Source organism: Schistocerca serialis, chromosome 1, assembly GCF_023864345.2.
Source record: "Schistocerca serialis cubense isolate TAMUIC-IGC-003099 chromosome 1, iqSchSeri2.2, whole genome shotgun sequence".
NCBI lineage: Eukaryota > Metazoa > Arthropoda > Insecta > Orthoptera > Acrididae > Schistocerca > Schistocerca serialis.
The window spans coordinates 811,281,088-811,298,327 of NC_064638.1; the positions used below are offsets into that span (position 1 = coordinate 811,281,088).

Genomic DNA, 17,240 nt, shown 5'->3' on the forward strand with positions numbered 1-17,240 from the left:
ACAGTTCACACAATAAGGAAATATAAGCTTTTGGAATGTGCTGCTGCAGAGGAATGCCCGAGATTAGAATTTTAGATCGAATAACCATTGAGGAGGCCATGAATCGAACTGGGGGAAAAGAAATTTATGACACAACTTGAGTAATATGTGGAATCGGTGAGAGGACATATCCTGACGCGTCAAAGAAGAGTGGGTGGAGAGGGAGGGGTCAAAGTTGTACAGCAACATCTGGGCAGGAAGACAGAAGTTCAAATGGATTTAGGCTGCAACAGGTGTTCAGAGATGAAGGGGTATGCACGGGATATACTAGCGTCGTACGCTGGATCTAAGAAATCTCCGGTCTGAAGGCTACACCAAGAACTGTTAACTGGAGTGTCCAAGATGTAGTTCTCAGATTATCGACGGTGCTGAGCTGTGGCGTGCAGTACCTGTCATTATTGGTAGGTGCACAGTGTGACTGAGTGGACCATCGGGCTTTCTGTGTTACACAATTATAACAAATTCAACTGATCAACTCGACTTCGATTATTAACGTTCATCTCAGTTAATCCGTTTTCAATACTCTCTCCATCAGATCTTCAGATCGGCACCTTGAACCAGACGCCTGCCGCCTCGAGGTGCTAGACCCCTCCCGAAGCCACTGACAGGGCCGAGAGTTCTCCAGAAGCCGCCGGAGACGCCTGCGGGCCGCTCCCCTCGCCGCGCCGGGATATTTCGGTCCGCCAGCAACCCACGCAGGGCGTGCTCCGGCACTGACCTAGAGGCTCTCTCCTATAAATAGGCGAACGTCCCTGCGGTCGCGTCAGTGCCCCGCCAGCATGCATGGGATCAGCGTCACCGCCTCCGTGTCGGAGCAGGACCGCCACCTCACCGACATCTCCACCATCATCTTCGGCAACGGCAGACTCTATAGCGGCGGCGACGATGGCAAGGTCAAGGTACGCCATCCCCAAATATGCTCGCGCACATTGGTTACCTAGGCACCAATGTTGAGATCGCCCTTAAGTAGAAAGCTAGAGTCGTCGCTGGATATTGTGGTCGGTGCGCAGTGACCAGTTTTCGTACGAAGCCCTGTGCAAGTTCATTCGTTCGTTCGGAAAGGGAGACTAATAGTGTTTGCCCCTTTTGGGCAGTCGGCAATGATAGAATTGTGGCGCACGCCCCGCAGTCTTTCTAAAACGATTTTACAGTAAGTGTTCGGTAAAAAATTTCTTTACTGACGTACTTGTAGCTTTATATGTCAGATTCATGACGATGACCTCATCATTTCGTTAATAATCATAGTTATTGTGATACTTGCATGAGAGTAAGACACTGCACGAAATTCTAAGAGGTTAGCAAATGAAAAGTAGGGGTCGCTGTGATTTTACGTTTCGTGCGTATTAAGTAATACGTTACTGCGTATGAAATTCAGCTAACGTATTGAATGTTTCGTTAGACCTGGGTAGAGGTCTCCATCTGTCCCCAATATCAAGGAAAATGATCTGACGTAACACACTCATCTGCGATGACGTGTGCCAGCGATAAAGCCAGAGTGAAATATTCATAACATTCCTCATATTTCATAAACGGTTTGAGAGAGCTAAGTGAGATTTTGGCAAATGATAGCATGCAAAGAGGAAAGTATTTTGCCACATGGTTACTGTGCAAACTTCATTATATACCTTGTTATTCTATTAACTACAGACTTTTTCGATCAAAGAATGTAATTTATAAGGCCCATGGATAGCTGATGAAACGAGAAATGCTATGGGTTTTGGAACAACATAAGCGAAGACGTAACACGTTTATTTTGTACCGATTATGTACTTTTTAATTAGCAATTGACCTCACTTTCCCTCAGTTCCTCACTTAACAGACTTAATAGACTGCGGCTGTACATGTTAGTGAGGTGACACTATGTAAAATCCGCTGTTTTGGCAGAGGAAACAAATTTAAACGTTGAAACAAGAGGAATGTGTAGGTTTTACACAAAATTCGCCCCTCATGACGCCTTTCTGATAGCTCCAAGTGGTCAACAGACTAGGCGGAAATAAATCGCTGCTTTTTTTGCATTTTAGCGGAATTCTTTTTAAGGGGTGACAATTATGGAACTATATGAAATAAAATCTTCATAACTTCTTAACGGTTTGCGTTAGGACGTTCAAACTGCGCTATTTGTCCGCGGGGCATGGCGGGAATTAGTATGGTATATACGGTTTGGTTTAGCGACGAAGCCCAGTTTCATTTGGGTGGGTTCGTCAATAAGCAAAATTGGCGCATTTGGAAGACTGAGAAAACGCATTCCTCGATCGAGAAGTCTCTTCACCCTCAAATTGTGACGCACACTGGACTCTCATTCGGGAGGAACGACGGTTCAATCCCGTCTCCGGCCATCCTGATTTAGGTTTTCCGTGATTTCCCTAAATCCCTTCAGGCAAATGCCGGGATGGTTACTTTGAAAGGGCACGGCCGATTTCCTTCCCCATCCTTCCCCCACCCGAGCTTGCGCTCCGTCTCTAATGACCTCGCTGTCGACGGGACGTTAAACGCTAATCTCCTCCTCCTCCTCCCTCAACTTGTGACTACGTTGTATGCAATGTCCTGTCACTGAACAATCCATACGATGTTCCTTGATGGCACGATGACTAGTGAACGTTGCCTGAAGGTTTTGGAAGATGATTTCATCCCTGTTATCCACAGTGACCATCATTTCGACAAGATGTGGTTCATGCAAGACCCCATAGAAGCAGGAGAGTGTTTGATGTCCCGGAGGAGCACTTTGTGGACCGCATTCTGGCTCTGGGGTACCCAGAGACCACTGGCATGGGCCTCGTTTGGCCACCATATTCTCCCGATCTGAACACAAGCGACTCCTTTTCGTGGAGCTGAATTAAAGACAAGGTGTACAGCAATAACCCCAAAACCATTGCTGAGCTGAAAACAGCCATTCAGGAGGTCATCGATGTTTCAACACTTCAGCAGGTCATGCAGAAATTCGCTTTTCGTCTGCACCACATCGTCGCCAACGATGGCAGGCAGGCCGGCCGGTGTGGCCGAGCGGTTCTAGGAGCTACAGTCTGGAACCGCGCGACCGCTACTTTCGCAGGTTCGAATCCTGCCTCGGGCATGGAGGTGTGTGATGTCCTTAGGTTAGTTAGCTTTAAGTAGTGCTAAGTTCTAGGGGACTGATGACCTCAGAAGTTAAGTCCCATAGTGCTCAGAGCCATTTGATGGCAGGCATATCGAACATATCGCAACCTAAATCCGAATATCTGTAGTGACGTTCACATGTTGAATAAAGTTGGTACACGCCGAAGTTTGTAACTAATTTACGTTTTCCTTCATATAGTTCAATAATTGTCACCCTGTGTGCAGATACTAACCAAAGCAGAGATGACAGGTCGTTTTGAGTAGGTACCAGGCAAATGTGGGCGTGGAGGGGCTCCACTTCATATTTACAAAAAATGTGAATGTGGGCTTCAGTTTAGAATGGCGTTTCCCCTCGAGCGCTCAGCACATCCCCTACAGCGCCTCTCCGTAATCCCTACCCTACCAGTACCGCTTCCACCAAGCTTTCCCTGTTGATTGCGCATCTACTCGCCACGTTATTCTGCGTGCACTCTACATATATGCTTGATAACTTGCCATCTTTCACGTTCATGGAGATTCAGCTGCCGTCTGTAAGGAATAATTGGCCAACGGCGGAAGAAAAGTACTTTTCGTTCACTGTGAAACCAAAGTAAGACTCCAGATTTTCCACAAATGAGAAAATTCACTCTCTTTAGTCACAAATGTCTAGATAGAAATTGGTAGATATGTTACAGTTACGGTTCATCTATGAATCACAATCAGAGCTAAAAATCTGATATCGTGTTATAGAAGTAACTCGTCAAAGAAAATCACCAGGCACTTATTGTGAACCATTAAAATTAAAAGATGTTCGGGTTTTAAGTGCCCACAATGAGTGCTTGACAATACCTGGGTGTGTTACTTCCGCAACGAGATTGGGTTATTCGTTCTAATAATGCCTCATAGAGTCGAAACTAATTAATTGAAACGTCTCTCAGACATTTCTCTCGACGCTACATCCGCAACTGTTACTCACTGCCAATGATAAAAATCCGATACAGTTGTAAAAATTGTTTATTGCTAAAAAGGAAAGCACTAACCGGTTTCAGGACATATGTCCCATCTTCTAGTGCAGCTGTAATATTTTAAATGAATAATAATATCTATCCACATGATTAAGACAATCAAAGCTAAACAAAACCAGTAGATATTCTTAGAAAAAACCGTTATACGTACATTAAAATGTTAGTTCACAAAAGTTAACCTTAGTTATGTGTGTTTTGTGGACTCACGTTTTTATGTACACATAAGGTTTTTTTTTCTAAGAATTTCTGTCAGTTCTGTTTCGCTCTGATTACTTTAACCATGTGGATAGGTATTATTATTCATTTAAAATTTTGCAGGTGCACCTGACGATAGGACATACGTCGTGAAACTGGATAGTGTTTTGCTTTTTAGACATCAGAACACCTCACCTAATAAAAGGAATTCTATTTGTTAAGGTATTCTTATTCTTATGGTGATGTGTATCGGAAGATGGACTGACTGGGATGAAATACTCTACGTAATTGTTACCGTAAAACAGCTGCTTTCCTTCCTTCTAGCTACATGAAAAGTAAAATTTCTCATTTCTTTGCACGTATCTTATGTGCATTTTCCTGAAAATGGTTGTTTAGAAAGCACGAAGTTATATTTTTACTTACTTATACTTTTATGCCAACGTCTTGCCGCAGTGGTAACACGTTCCCGTCAGATCACCGAAGTTAAGCGCTGTTGGGCTTAGATGGATCACGGTCTGGGTATGCCAGATGTTGTTGGCAAGCGGAATGCGCTCAGCTCTTGTGAGGCCAACTGAGAAGCTACTTGATATAGAAGTGGCGGCACCGGACACGAAAACTGGCAACGGCCGGATGAGTGGTGTGCTGACCACATGCCCCTCCCTGTACACATCCGGTGACCCCTAAGCCCTGAGGATGGCACGGCAAACGGGCGGTACCGTTGAGCCTTCAAGGCCTGTTCGGGCAGCCTTTGTTCCTTTTTTTTTTTAATATTGTAATGAACTGGCCAACTGCTTACATCAACATGCGACTGCTATTACTTTAATGCTATTTATTGTTTTCCTGATTGACAATATTGAAAGTAATTTTGCGAGTGCTTGGGTGTATGTGTGTGTGTGTGTGTGTGTGTGTGTGTGTGTGTGTGTGTGTGAGTGTGTGTACATCAGAGTAGAAAAGTGGGATGACCATGAAAAATTAAGGAGAGAACATCGATGACAATAACATCAATAGAAGAGTGTGTCAGCAGATTTAGCGTGTAAATCATGATCTTAAAAGAAAGAAATGAAGATTCTGTCAAAATTATATGTTTTCAGAAAATAAACTACGCGCCTCCCTTCAGCAATACAGTGTTGGCAAAAGAACATAAACCCGGAAGCATCTGGCATGTGCATTAATTTCACCTTAAAACACAGAAGAAAAGGAAGTTTTAGATATGCTATAAACATATACCTGTTTCTTTCATACAGAGGCACATAGACGGTCGCTTTTCCCTCACTCCATTTGCAAGTGGAAATGAAAAGGAATGACTATTGCTGGTACAAGGTACCCGTCTCCGTGAACCGTATGGTGGCTTGCGGAGTATGGCTGCAGATGTAGATGAAACGTAAAACAGTAGTCATCTAGTCCATATTACAATAATGTTTCCTTAGCACTGAAGATACTGTTGTGCAACTCTGTGCCAAATTTTCACACATATTATGTTTTCTGTGGAGCGTAGTTCATTAACTTAAACTCACGTAAAACGTATTACAGTAAGTGAACTCACTAAAAATTCATTTTGCAACAGATCTTAATTTTGCATTGGCTCCCGTTAATCTTCTTTGTTCCGAGGTCTGGCAGCTATCCTGAAATGCTACGTGTCACAGTGTAGACGTAGGTCTCATCACACATATCATTGTTTGTTCTTCTATATCCATCTGGTTAACTACTTTGTCCTTATTCTAGATTTTCTGTATTACGATGAGGTTCGCTGCATTCTGCAGTATTTTAAAAAGGATTATCGACTTCGTGACGGTTGAAAATCTTTCCCATAACTGGAGAACCCCCCATGAACCATGGACCATGGACCATGGATCCTGCTGTTGGTGGGGCGGCTTGCGTGCCTCAGCGATACAGATAGCCGTACCGTAGGTGCAGCTACAACGGAGGGGTATCTGTTGAGAGGCCAGACAAACGAGTGATTTCTGAACAGGGGCAGCAGCCTTTTCAGTAGTTGCAGGGGCAACAGTCTGGATGATTGACTGATCTGGCCTTGTAACACTAACCAAAACGCCCTTGTTGCGCTGGTATTGCGAACAGCTGAAAGCAAGGGGAAACTACAGCCGTAATTTTTTCCGAGGGCATACAGCTTTACTGTATGGTTAAATAATGATGGCGTTCTCTTGGGTAAAATATTTCGGAGATAAAATAGTCCCCAGTTCCGACCTCCGGGTGGGGACTACTCAGGAGGACGTCGTTATCAGGAGAAAGAAAACTGGCGTTCTACGGATCGGAGCTTGGAATGTCAGATCCCTTAATCGGGCTGGTAGGTTAGAAAATTTTAAATGGGAAGTGGATATGTTGAAGTAAGATATAGTGAGAATTAGTGAAGTTCGGTGGCAGGAGGAACAAGACTTCTGGTCAGGTGAAATGAGGGTTATAAATAAAAAATCAAGAAAAGGTAATGCAGGAGTAAGTATAATAACGAATAAAAAAATAGGAGCGAGGGTCAGCAACTACAAACAACATAGTTAACGCATTATTGTAGCCAAGATAGACACGAAGCCCAGGCCTACCACAGTAGTACAAGTTTATATGCCAATTAGTTCCGCAGATGACGAAGAGATTGATGAAATGTATGATGGTATAAAAGAAATTATTCAGATAGTGAAGGGAGACAAAAATTTATCAGTCATGGGGGACTGCAATTCGATAGTAGGAAAAGGAAGAGAAGGAAGTAGTAGGTGAATATGGATTGTGGTTAAGGAAAGAAAGAGGAAGCGGGCTGGTAGAATTTTGCTCAGAGCATAACTTAATCATAGCTAACACTTGGTTTAAGAATCACGAAAGAAGCCTGTATACGTGGAGACACTGGAAGGTTTCGGATAGATTATATAATAGTAAGACAGAGATTTAGGAACCAGGTTTTCAATTGTAAGACAGATGTGGACTCTGACCTTAATCTATTGGTTATGATCTGTAGATTAAAACTGAAGGAACTGTAAAAAGGTGGGAATTTAAGAAGATGGGACCTGGATAAACAGAAAGAATCAGAGTTTCAGAGCGAGCATTAGGGAACGATTGAGAGGAACAGGAAAAAGAAATACAGTAGAAGAAGAATGGGTAGCTTTGAGAGATGAAATAGTGACGGCAGCGGAGGATCAAGTAGGTAAAAAGACGACGGCTATTAGATATCCTTGGGTAACAGAAGAGATATTGAATTTAATCGAAGAAAGGAGAAAATACAAAAATGCAGTAAATGAACAGGCAAAAAGGAATACAAACGTCTCAAAAATGAGATCGACAGGAAGTGCAAAATGGCTAAGCATGGATGGCTAGAGGACAAATGTAAGGAGGTAGAGGCATATATCACCGCGTGTAAGATAGATACTGCCTACAGGAAAATTAAAAAGACCTTTGGAGAAAAGAAAACCACTTGTATGGATATCAAGAGCTCAGATGGAAAACAATTTCTAAGCAAAGAATGGAAAGCAAGAAAGGTGGAAGGAATATATAGAGGGTCTATACAAGGGCGATGTACTTGACGGCAATATTTTGGAAATGGAAGAGCACGTCGATGAAGAAATGGGCGATATGATACTGCGTGAAGAATTTGACAGAGCACTGAAAGGCCTAAATCGAAATAAGGCCCCGGGAGTAGACAACGTTCCATTAGAACTACTGATAGCCTTGGGAGAGCCAGTCCTGACAAAACTCTACCATCTGGTGAGCAAGATGTATGTGACAGGCGAAACACTCTCAGACTTCAAGAAGAATATAATAATTCCAATCCCAAAGATAGCAGGTGTTGCCAGGTGTGAAAATTACCGAACTATCAGTTTAATAAGCCATGGCTGCAAAATACTAACACGAATTCTTTACAGACGAATGGAAAAACTGGTAGACGCCAACCTCGGGGAAGACTAGTTTGGATTCCGTAGAAAGGTTGGAACACGTGAGGCAATACTGATCCTACGACTTATCTTAGGAAAAGATTAAGGAAAGGAAAACCTACGTTTCTAGCATTTGTAGACTTAGAGAAAGCTTTTGACAATGTTGACTGGAATACTCTCTTTCTAATTCTGAAGGTGGCGGGGGTAAAATACAGTGAGCGAAAGGCTATTTAAAATTTCTACAGAAACCAGAGGGCAGTTATAAGAGTCGAGAGGCATGAAAGGGAAACAGTGGTTGGGAAGCGAGTGAGACAGGGTTGTAGCCCCTCCCCGATGTTATTCAATCTGTATATTGAGCAAGCAGTAAAAAAAAACAAAAGAAAAATTTGGAGTAGGAATTAAAATCCATGGGGAAGAAATAAAAACTTTGAGGTTCGCCGATGACATTGTAACTCTGTCAGAGACAGCAAAAAACCTGGAAGGGCAGTTAAACGCAATGGAGAGTGTCTTGGAAAGAGGATATAAGATGAAAATCAGCAAAAGCAAAACGAGGGTAATGGAATGTAGTCTAATTAAATTAGGTTAGAAAAGAGACACTTTAAAGTAAATGAGTTTTGCTATTTGGGGTGCAAAGTAACTGATGATGGTCGAAGTAGAGAGGATATATAGTGTAGACTGGCAATGGCGAGAAAATCGTTTCTGAAGAAGAGAAATTTGTTAATATCGACTATAGATTTAAGTGTCAGGAAGTCTTTTCTAAATGTATTTGTGTGGAGTGTATGGTGTGAACCATGGACAATAAATAGTTTAGACAAGAAGAAAATAGAAGCTTTCGAAATTTGGCGCTACAGAAGAATGCTGAAGATTAGATGGGTAGATCACGTAACTAATGAGTACGTACTGAATAGAATTGGGGGGAATAGGAATTTGTGGCACAACTTGGTAGGACATGTTCTGAGACATCAAGGGATCACCAATTTAGTACTGGAGGGCAGCGTGGAGGGTAAAAATCGTAGAGGGAGACCAAGAGATGAATACACTAAGCAGATTCAGAAGGATGTAGGGTGCAGTAGTTACTTGGAGATGAAGAACCTTGCACAAGATAGAGTAGCATGGAGAGCTATATCAAACCAGTCTGTGAAATGAAGACCACAACAACAACAAGAGCAACAACTGGACAAAAATTATCGTTTGGATAAATTTATGAACTACATGTGAGTACATAATTCTCCTATATAATTTCTTGTATAGTTAAACTACATTTTAACAGAAACAGGATCTTTATTCGGTTTGTCCTGTTTATATACAGATAAGGCTCTAAAGCCGCGAAACTAATTGGAACACAAACAAACAATTATCGTTCAGCTGAAGTAGTCTTTTTCATCATGGTACCACTTGACAGGATGTAGAGAATTCGTTATTTTAGCGTTTTCTGCGAGAAAGATTTCCAATGAACTACTTATTTTATTTACATGTCTTTTATGAGCCGATCACATAAAATATTTTTCATCCATTTAAATACAAATGTGACGTTCGATCAGTGACTGTCACTGTAGATGGTTCAAAATGCGCGCAGTCCGGAACCGTGCGACTGCTACGGTCGCAGGTTCGAATCCTGCCTCGGGCATGGATGTGTGTGATGTCCTTAGGTTAGTTAGGTTTAAGTAGTTCTAAGTTCTAGGGAACTGATGACCACAGCAGTTGAGTCCCATAGTGCTCAGAGCCATTTGAACCATTTTTTTGGTTCAAAATGGTTCAAATGGCTCTGAGCGCTATGGGACTTAATTTCTGTGGTCATCAGTCCCCTAGACCTTAGAACTACTTAAACCTAACTAACCTAAGGACATCACACACATCCATGCCCGAGGTAGGATTCGAACCTGCGACTGTATCGATCGCGTGGTTCCAGACTGTAGTGCCTAGAACCGCTCGGCCACTGTAGATGGCACTAGGCCGATTCAGTACCCAGTTGGGAATATTTGGGAGGAGATATGCAATTACGGCATTTGCTTCATAACCGAGGAGAATGAACCAGACTACTGGAATTGATTTGTTTCTGGGATAGTACGTCTGAGGCAAAAATTTGAGGGCCTGGTGTGTATGCGGGCTTGCACGTGTGGTGTGTGTGTGTGTGTGTGTGTGTGTGTGTGTTTTACTGCAAAGAGTGGGTGGCGGAATGATTGGTGCATATAATGGTCAATACATTGCATCAACGGACGGTTTGTTTCGTAAGTTCATAATCGCTTCCTTCCCTTGTGTCCTATTTGGTCAGTTACACTTCGTACGACGAAAGAAGAGCTCTGACAGTTGTCAACGATGTCGTCAGGATTCAAATGCGAAGCGTAAAAGGTCGCTGACGGTACCGAAGTTACGTGGCTGGAAACAATAGACATCTATAGACTATGTTTTAGAGAAGTATTCAAAATCGCGTTACCTGATTGGTTGTGGAAGACTCGCGAAGCAGTCGCACCAAGCCCACTGAAATTGCTGTCATGTTTCGTAATTCGCTGTACCATCCATTCCTTTCATTTTAGATTTAAGCAAGATTTTCAGCAAAGCTCTATCGGTTTCTGCTACTTTTCTTCCAACTATAAAAATAGTAGATATCGATGTCGTCTATTTCGTCTGTACTGGTACTGTAACAGCCCCCTCTGAGCAACCTCCCCTCAATATCACCCAACCCCAGGCAAAAAACCGACCGATCTGCGAACTAGATGCCCCTTGACCCAAGCAGGCTTATGTACTTGATGGATAATGGGCTGGCGGGTTCAATTATTGGCAGTCTCTGGATGTGCTTGAGGATTTGTTTAATTATCCCGAAATCGATTAGAAGTGAGTTAGTAAGTTTTCAAAAAATACAGCTACATGGACAAGTGAATTTAATAAACCGGAGTTAACAACTGTTCATTTCGCAAGATAACAAAGATTTTATTCTAATAGCGGTAGAGTGCTGACTGGTTTACTATCACAGGCGTGATCTTGATGACTGGTCCTCAACAGGCTTGCCTCGGCCACCAGGCAAACTTCCAGAGCCTACTAGATAAAAAAGGTGCACTGTTGCATAACCCTGGGGCTGAGATTGCTAACGCACTCACTTCGGCTTCCTTTGGCTGTCTGCCTCGGCCGTGTTTCATATGTGTACCAACGAGGAATGACAAACGAGTAACTATGAACGGTACTGTAAGTTTTCTGTCTGGCAAACGACCGAAAGCGCTCTCATATTGTAAGGAATGTCACGAGCGTTTAATGTATCCTATTAAAATTAAGCACTGTTGAAAGGTATTTTTCCTCACTCAAAGGATGACAAGTGTAACTGTGGTAAAATGTAGTCTCACAATAAAAGCAGATATGATACCCATAAGCTACACAATGGGTTACAGTAAATGGAACTTCCCATCTTAAAGATGTGTCGGGATTAATAGGTGGATTTTAGCAAGAAATGTTTGCGATCACTTTCCATAGCACAAATAGAGGCAACTTGCTTCCGTCACGTCTTCTAAAGATATTCCGTAACAGTTGTCCCGCTTGGTTTCTTCTCTGTCCGTCGCGAGCTCTAAGGCCTTGTACACGTTAATATACATAGTCGAGCGAATTTTATTTTTATACATTGTCTATAGACTGCCGAGTGATTTTATATATAGACAACTAAGAGGCATTTCTTATCTATAGGCACGCTCCTGCAACAAAATCGGACAACTTTTGACTTCCATTTAAAATGGGAGCTATGTGACAGTTCCTAGACAATGATGCGCAACATTCCGTAGTGTGGATATGTTGGTAGACATGGCCTCCAGTTCTTCTCATTGCGCCGTGGAAAACTCGTGGTCATTTTTTGTATTATTTTTGATTTCTTATTGTTAAACTTCACTTACAAAGATGTGGCCAATGAGATAGTGTTCGAGCTGATCGAAGATTTTCAAGTGGAATCATGTTTGTGGAAAGTTAGCAATAACGAATATAAAAAACGCAACAACAAGGAGTTGGTCGTCGAAGTGTTGGTCAAATAATATTAAGTATCAGTCAATGATGTAAGAAAAAAAAACAAAAAACAAATTCAAATAGAAAACCAAAAAAACATGTTGTTTCTAATTTCAAAGACGAAAGTAAATTACAGCCGAAACGAGGTCCTTCCGCAAACAGTACACGTTTGTACCAAAGTCTCCTCTTTCGATGTCTTTCGCCGGCCGCGGTGATCTAGCGGTTCAGGCGCTCAGTCCGGAACCGCACGACTGCTACGATCGCTGGTTCGAATCCTGCCTCGGGCATGGATGTGTGTGATGTCCTTAGGTTAGTTAGGTTTAAGTAGTTCTAAGTTCTAGGGGACTGATGACCACAGATGTTAAGTCCCATAGTGCTCAGAGCCGTTTTTTGTTTCGATGTCTTTCACTACCCATTATTATCATGCATAACTCGACATTCTAACAAGGTCAGCCGTATTTAGCAAAAACATCAAGGAACAACGCATTCAGGTGTGTACACAAGACAAATTATCTAGACTGTCTATAAACTTCGTCTAGCTACATGTCTATAGACACTCTCTACAATGTCTGTAGGTAGTCGCTAGATTTTCTACACAACGCTTGTGCCATAAACACTGCAGAATAATGTGACAAGTGGTTAGGTGTAGATGCTAATTATAATAAGAATTGTAAGATGTTAGAGTTCCAACTAATATTTTTTTTTATTTCATTAACAGCAAAATTAGTAAAACAATTCCTAAAGCCAGTCTATTTTTAATATTCGTAACAAGATTCCCTGTCATTAATCATTAATTCCCGAGCACCGCAAAAGTCACAAAAATGCTTCACACGATCTTAGAATTAACATGAGATCGCACAAATCTGTTTTCCGAGGCAAATTTAACGCCGGCCGGTGTGACCGAGCGGTTCTAGGAGCTTCAGTCTGGAATCGCGCGACCGCTACGGTGGCAGGTTCGAATCCTGCTTCGGGCATGGATGTGCGTGATGCCATTAGGTTAGTCTGGTTTAAGTAGTTCTAAGTTCTTGGGGACTGATGACCTCAGATGTTAAGTCCCATAGTGGTCAGAGCCATTTGCACCATTTTTTTTTTTTTTTTTTTTTTTTTTTTTTTGCAACTTTAACAGTTAGTTCCGTCTTTATGCGGACTTGCACTTCACACACTAGTTCGCCTGTTGCCATCTCTAAAACCGATCGTAGACTACCTTGAATTAACACAACATCGCACAAGTATGTCATACGAGTCAATTTCTCAACAACTGTTAGGTCTTAACATGAGATCAGGTTTTATACAGGGATTCATGTATTACTTTCTCGGAAACAGATCATAGAAGTTTGGTGCCTGCCCTCTCAGGGCATACTTGTCATTGGTCCATACTTACCATCAACAAGCACTGACAGTAACTATAATTTTTAATTAGCACTTCCTGATGAATTGAGTGATATTGAAATCACTATTAATAAGATGTCAGTGCAAGTAATGTCATCAGGGCAGTTGAAGCTATAGATTAATATTTAAACATGTAAATAACAGATTAGTTTCTTTGCACTCAGCGTTATAGGTGAATCCCCATTGTCTCTCTCTGCTCCAGTACCACGCGGCTCTTGCTCACCCGGCCATTGTCACTCCATCGACCATCTGGCGCGCCGTCTGATGAGTCCGCCTTATCATCCTATCTACTCGCTAGTCTTCCGTAACAATTTTTTTTCATACTGTGCATTAAAGCGTAACAACAAAAATATAATAAACATGGGCAGTGGCATAAACGCCTCAAGTGATGCATTAATTATTGACAGTCATGACCTTCAAACCACTTGCCGAAGCAAGTAATGAAATCGGTTATCGGGTGATGCATTGCAGATTACCAAGCACCAATTAGTAAAACTCTCGTAGTGGCACGTCAGGAGCGGTCACAAAATTAACAATTTCAAATGTGCTTGGCCCAAGAGCTGAATGGTATGAGAGATAGGTGTGAAATGGCTGCCAAACTGCATGGACATTCGGTACGACAGTTCTGTTGTACTAGATTTCGATAAATGGAATGTGGTGCAGCATAACTAAAGACAAGTCATATGGTAGACAGTTGTGTAAAACTTAAGGACGAAAGTAGCTTTTGCATGATGTGTCACTGCCAAGAAACATCGCGTCATGGAACTCTGACCGTAGACAAAAAATTACAGAAGGTAAATGGAGAAATGCGCGATTAGAGGAATAGAAACGACACTTTTGTTGAGAGAGAATAATTACACATAAGTCACCGTGATTTATGATGGTCCCCTGGACATTGAGAAAGGCGGGACATGGTTCTTAATACGGTTGTGATCTGTCTACTGTCACACAGTCAACATGGGTTTAGAAAACATCGCTCCTGTGAAACACAACTAGCTCTTTGTTCACATGAAGTGTTGACTGCTATTGACAAGGGATTTCAGATCGATTCCGTATTTTTGGATTTCCAGAAGGTTTTTGACACTGTACCATACAAGCGGCTCGTATTGAAATTGCGTGCTTACGGAATATCGTCTCAGTTATGTGACTGTATTTGTGATTTCCTGTCAGAGAGGTCACACAGTTCGTAGTAGTTGACGGAAAATCATAGAGTAAAACAGAAGTGATTTGAGGCGTTCCTCAAGGTAGTGTTAGAGGCCTTTTGCTGTTCTTTATCTATATAAACGATTTTGGAGACAATCTGAGTAGCCATCTTCGGTTGTTTGCAGATGACGCTGTCGTTTATCGACTAATAAAGTCATCAGAAGATCAAAAGAAACTGCAAAACGATTTAGAAAAAATATCTGGATGGTGCGAAAAGTGGAAGTTGACCCTGAATAACGAAAAGTGTGACGTCATCCACATGATAACTAAAAGAAACTCGTTAAACTTCGGTTACACGATAAATCAGTCTAATCCAAAAGCCGTAAATTCAACTAAATACGTAGATATTACAATTACGAAAAACTGAAATTCGAAGGAACACATAGAAAATGTTGTGGGGAAGGCTAACCAAAGACTGCGTTTTATTGGCAGGACACTTAGAAAATGTAACAGACCTACTAAAGAGACTGCCTACTCTACGCTTGTCCGTTCTCTTTTTGAATACTGCTGCGCAGTGCGGGATCCTTACCGGATAGAACTGACGGTCTACATCGAAAAAGTTCAAAGAAATGCAGCACGTTTTGTATTATCGCGAAATATGGGAGAGAGTGTCACAGAAATGATACAGGATTTGGGCTGGAAATCGTTAAAAAAAGACGTTTTTCGTTGCAACGGAATCTTCTCACAATCACCAACTTTCTCCTCCGAATGCGAAAATATTTTGTTGACACCGACCTACATAGGGAGGAACGATCACCACAATAAAATAAGGAAAATCAGAGCTCGTCCGGAAAGATGTAGGTGTTCGTTCTTTCCGCGCGCTGTACGATATTGGAATAATAGGGAATTGTGAAAGTGGTTCGATGAACCCTCTGCCAGGCACTTGAATGTGATTTGCAGAGTATCCATGTAGACGTAGATGTAGATGTATAAGGTTAATGGGAAGTTTCCACCAGCGCGATTGACAACTGATGGATGGTCGCTGGTGCATGTGGATGTCTCTCCAACGCGACTCAAAAATGCTCGATGGGATTTAAGTCACGGGAACCGGCAGGCTAGCCCATTCGCCGGATATCCTCTTGTTCCAAGAACCCTTCCAACCGCGCTGTTTGATATTGTCATCCATAAAAATAAAGTCAGGGCCGAATACACCACTGAAAAGACGCACATGGGTAAGGAGCACGGTGTCACAATAACGTTGACTGGTCAGTGTACCGTGTTCAAAGATCCGGATGCCGGTACTCCCGTGCAACCCTCTCGCCATGTGAGGATGCGTCAAGAATGACAGACTGAATCTGTTTTCATCCAACAAGAAAACGCGGTCTCACTCCCAGTTGGCCCAGTCCCTATGCCCTTGGCATCACCGAAAACGGTGCTAACGATGTGCAGTTGTCAATGGAACGTACTGGTCGTCGGGCAGAGAGTCCTTTTAAATGTGGCTGCAATTACACCTGCTGTTGATGTGCGAGCCTTCTTGCCTGTTGCACAATGTAGTGGTCACATGCTGGTATAGTTGACCTTCGTCGACTACCTTTTCTCCGTCGAGCAGCAGTACCTGTGATTTGGAAAGCTCCCCATGCACCTGAAGCTATGCTGTGAGACACACCAAACTCCTGGGCAACACTGGTCACATTTCGTCCTGCTTCCTGTTTTCCCATGATTGTTTCCCGTCTGAAGTCATCCACGTGTTGCTACTGGCCATGTTTTAATGACTACCACAGTGCATCGTAAATACTAGCCGACTGGCACACAGTGCGTTTTCCTGTCCTTTCAACTGGCACGATTGTGGGGCCATCCCATGTAGTCACTTTGAGCTCACGCCATGTAATGTCCAGCCCTCTGTGCATGACTAGGAGACCTCTGACAAAACGTCCCCGCACTTTCATTCATTTCCACTGGATAGTTGTAACGTAATGGTGCTTTATTTATTTCGTCCTTAAGATTTGCAGAGCAGTGTATTTTATATATCGCAAAATTCGCGGGGTACATAAATGACATCGTGTGCTTATAGTTTATAGAAGAGTAAGTTGATGGTTGTAGTTGTACTCATCAGCCCAAAGACTGATGTTATAGGCAATCAGTGCTAGCCAGTCTTGTGCACATATCTTCATCCCTGAAAAACTATTAAACTTTACATCTACACACGTCAAAAAAGGTTTTGCATCACCCCAGTTCCCAGAACTCCTGAAGATACACGTTGACTGTGGATATTGTATCACAGACTCAGTCCCTTTGACTGTTCAGAGATAACATTAAACCCGCCCAAAGATGTAAACTACCATGCATGAGCAGCGCCTGTTAGACGGACGGGGTCCGACAGCCGATCAGTTCCAGTCATTCTCCAGGAAGAAGGTACACGGCTCGTGTTGTCTGTAGTTCAACCGTGCCTAGACGGCCAATACCGCAGTTCGATTGCTTCCGCATTTTTACTTTATGCCAGGAAGGGCTCTCAACAAGTGAGGCGTCCAGG

The 17,240-nt window shown here is 42.5% G+C and overlaps 1 protein-coding gene across 1 annotated transcript in view; it reads left to right on the forward strand.

Annotated features, from left to right (window-relative positions):
• Positions 1-790: 790 nt before the first annotated feature.
• LOC126484181 (myosin heavy chain kinase B) overlaps positions 791-17,240 on the forward strand; it is an 81,208-nt gene continuing 64,758 nt past the window's right edge. Inside the window, exon 1 of the mRNA XM_050107594.1 lies at positions 791-938. Within this exon, the coding sequence (XP_049963551.1) occupies positions 819-938 (120 nt within the window). The 5' untranslated portion in view covers positions 791-818. The remainder of the gene's footprint in view (positions 939-17,240) is intronic.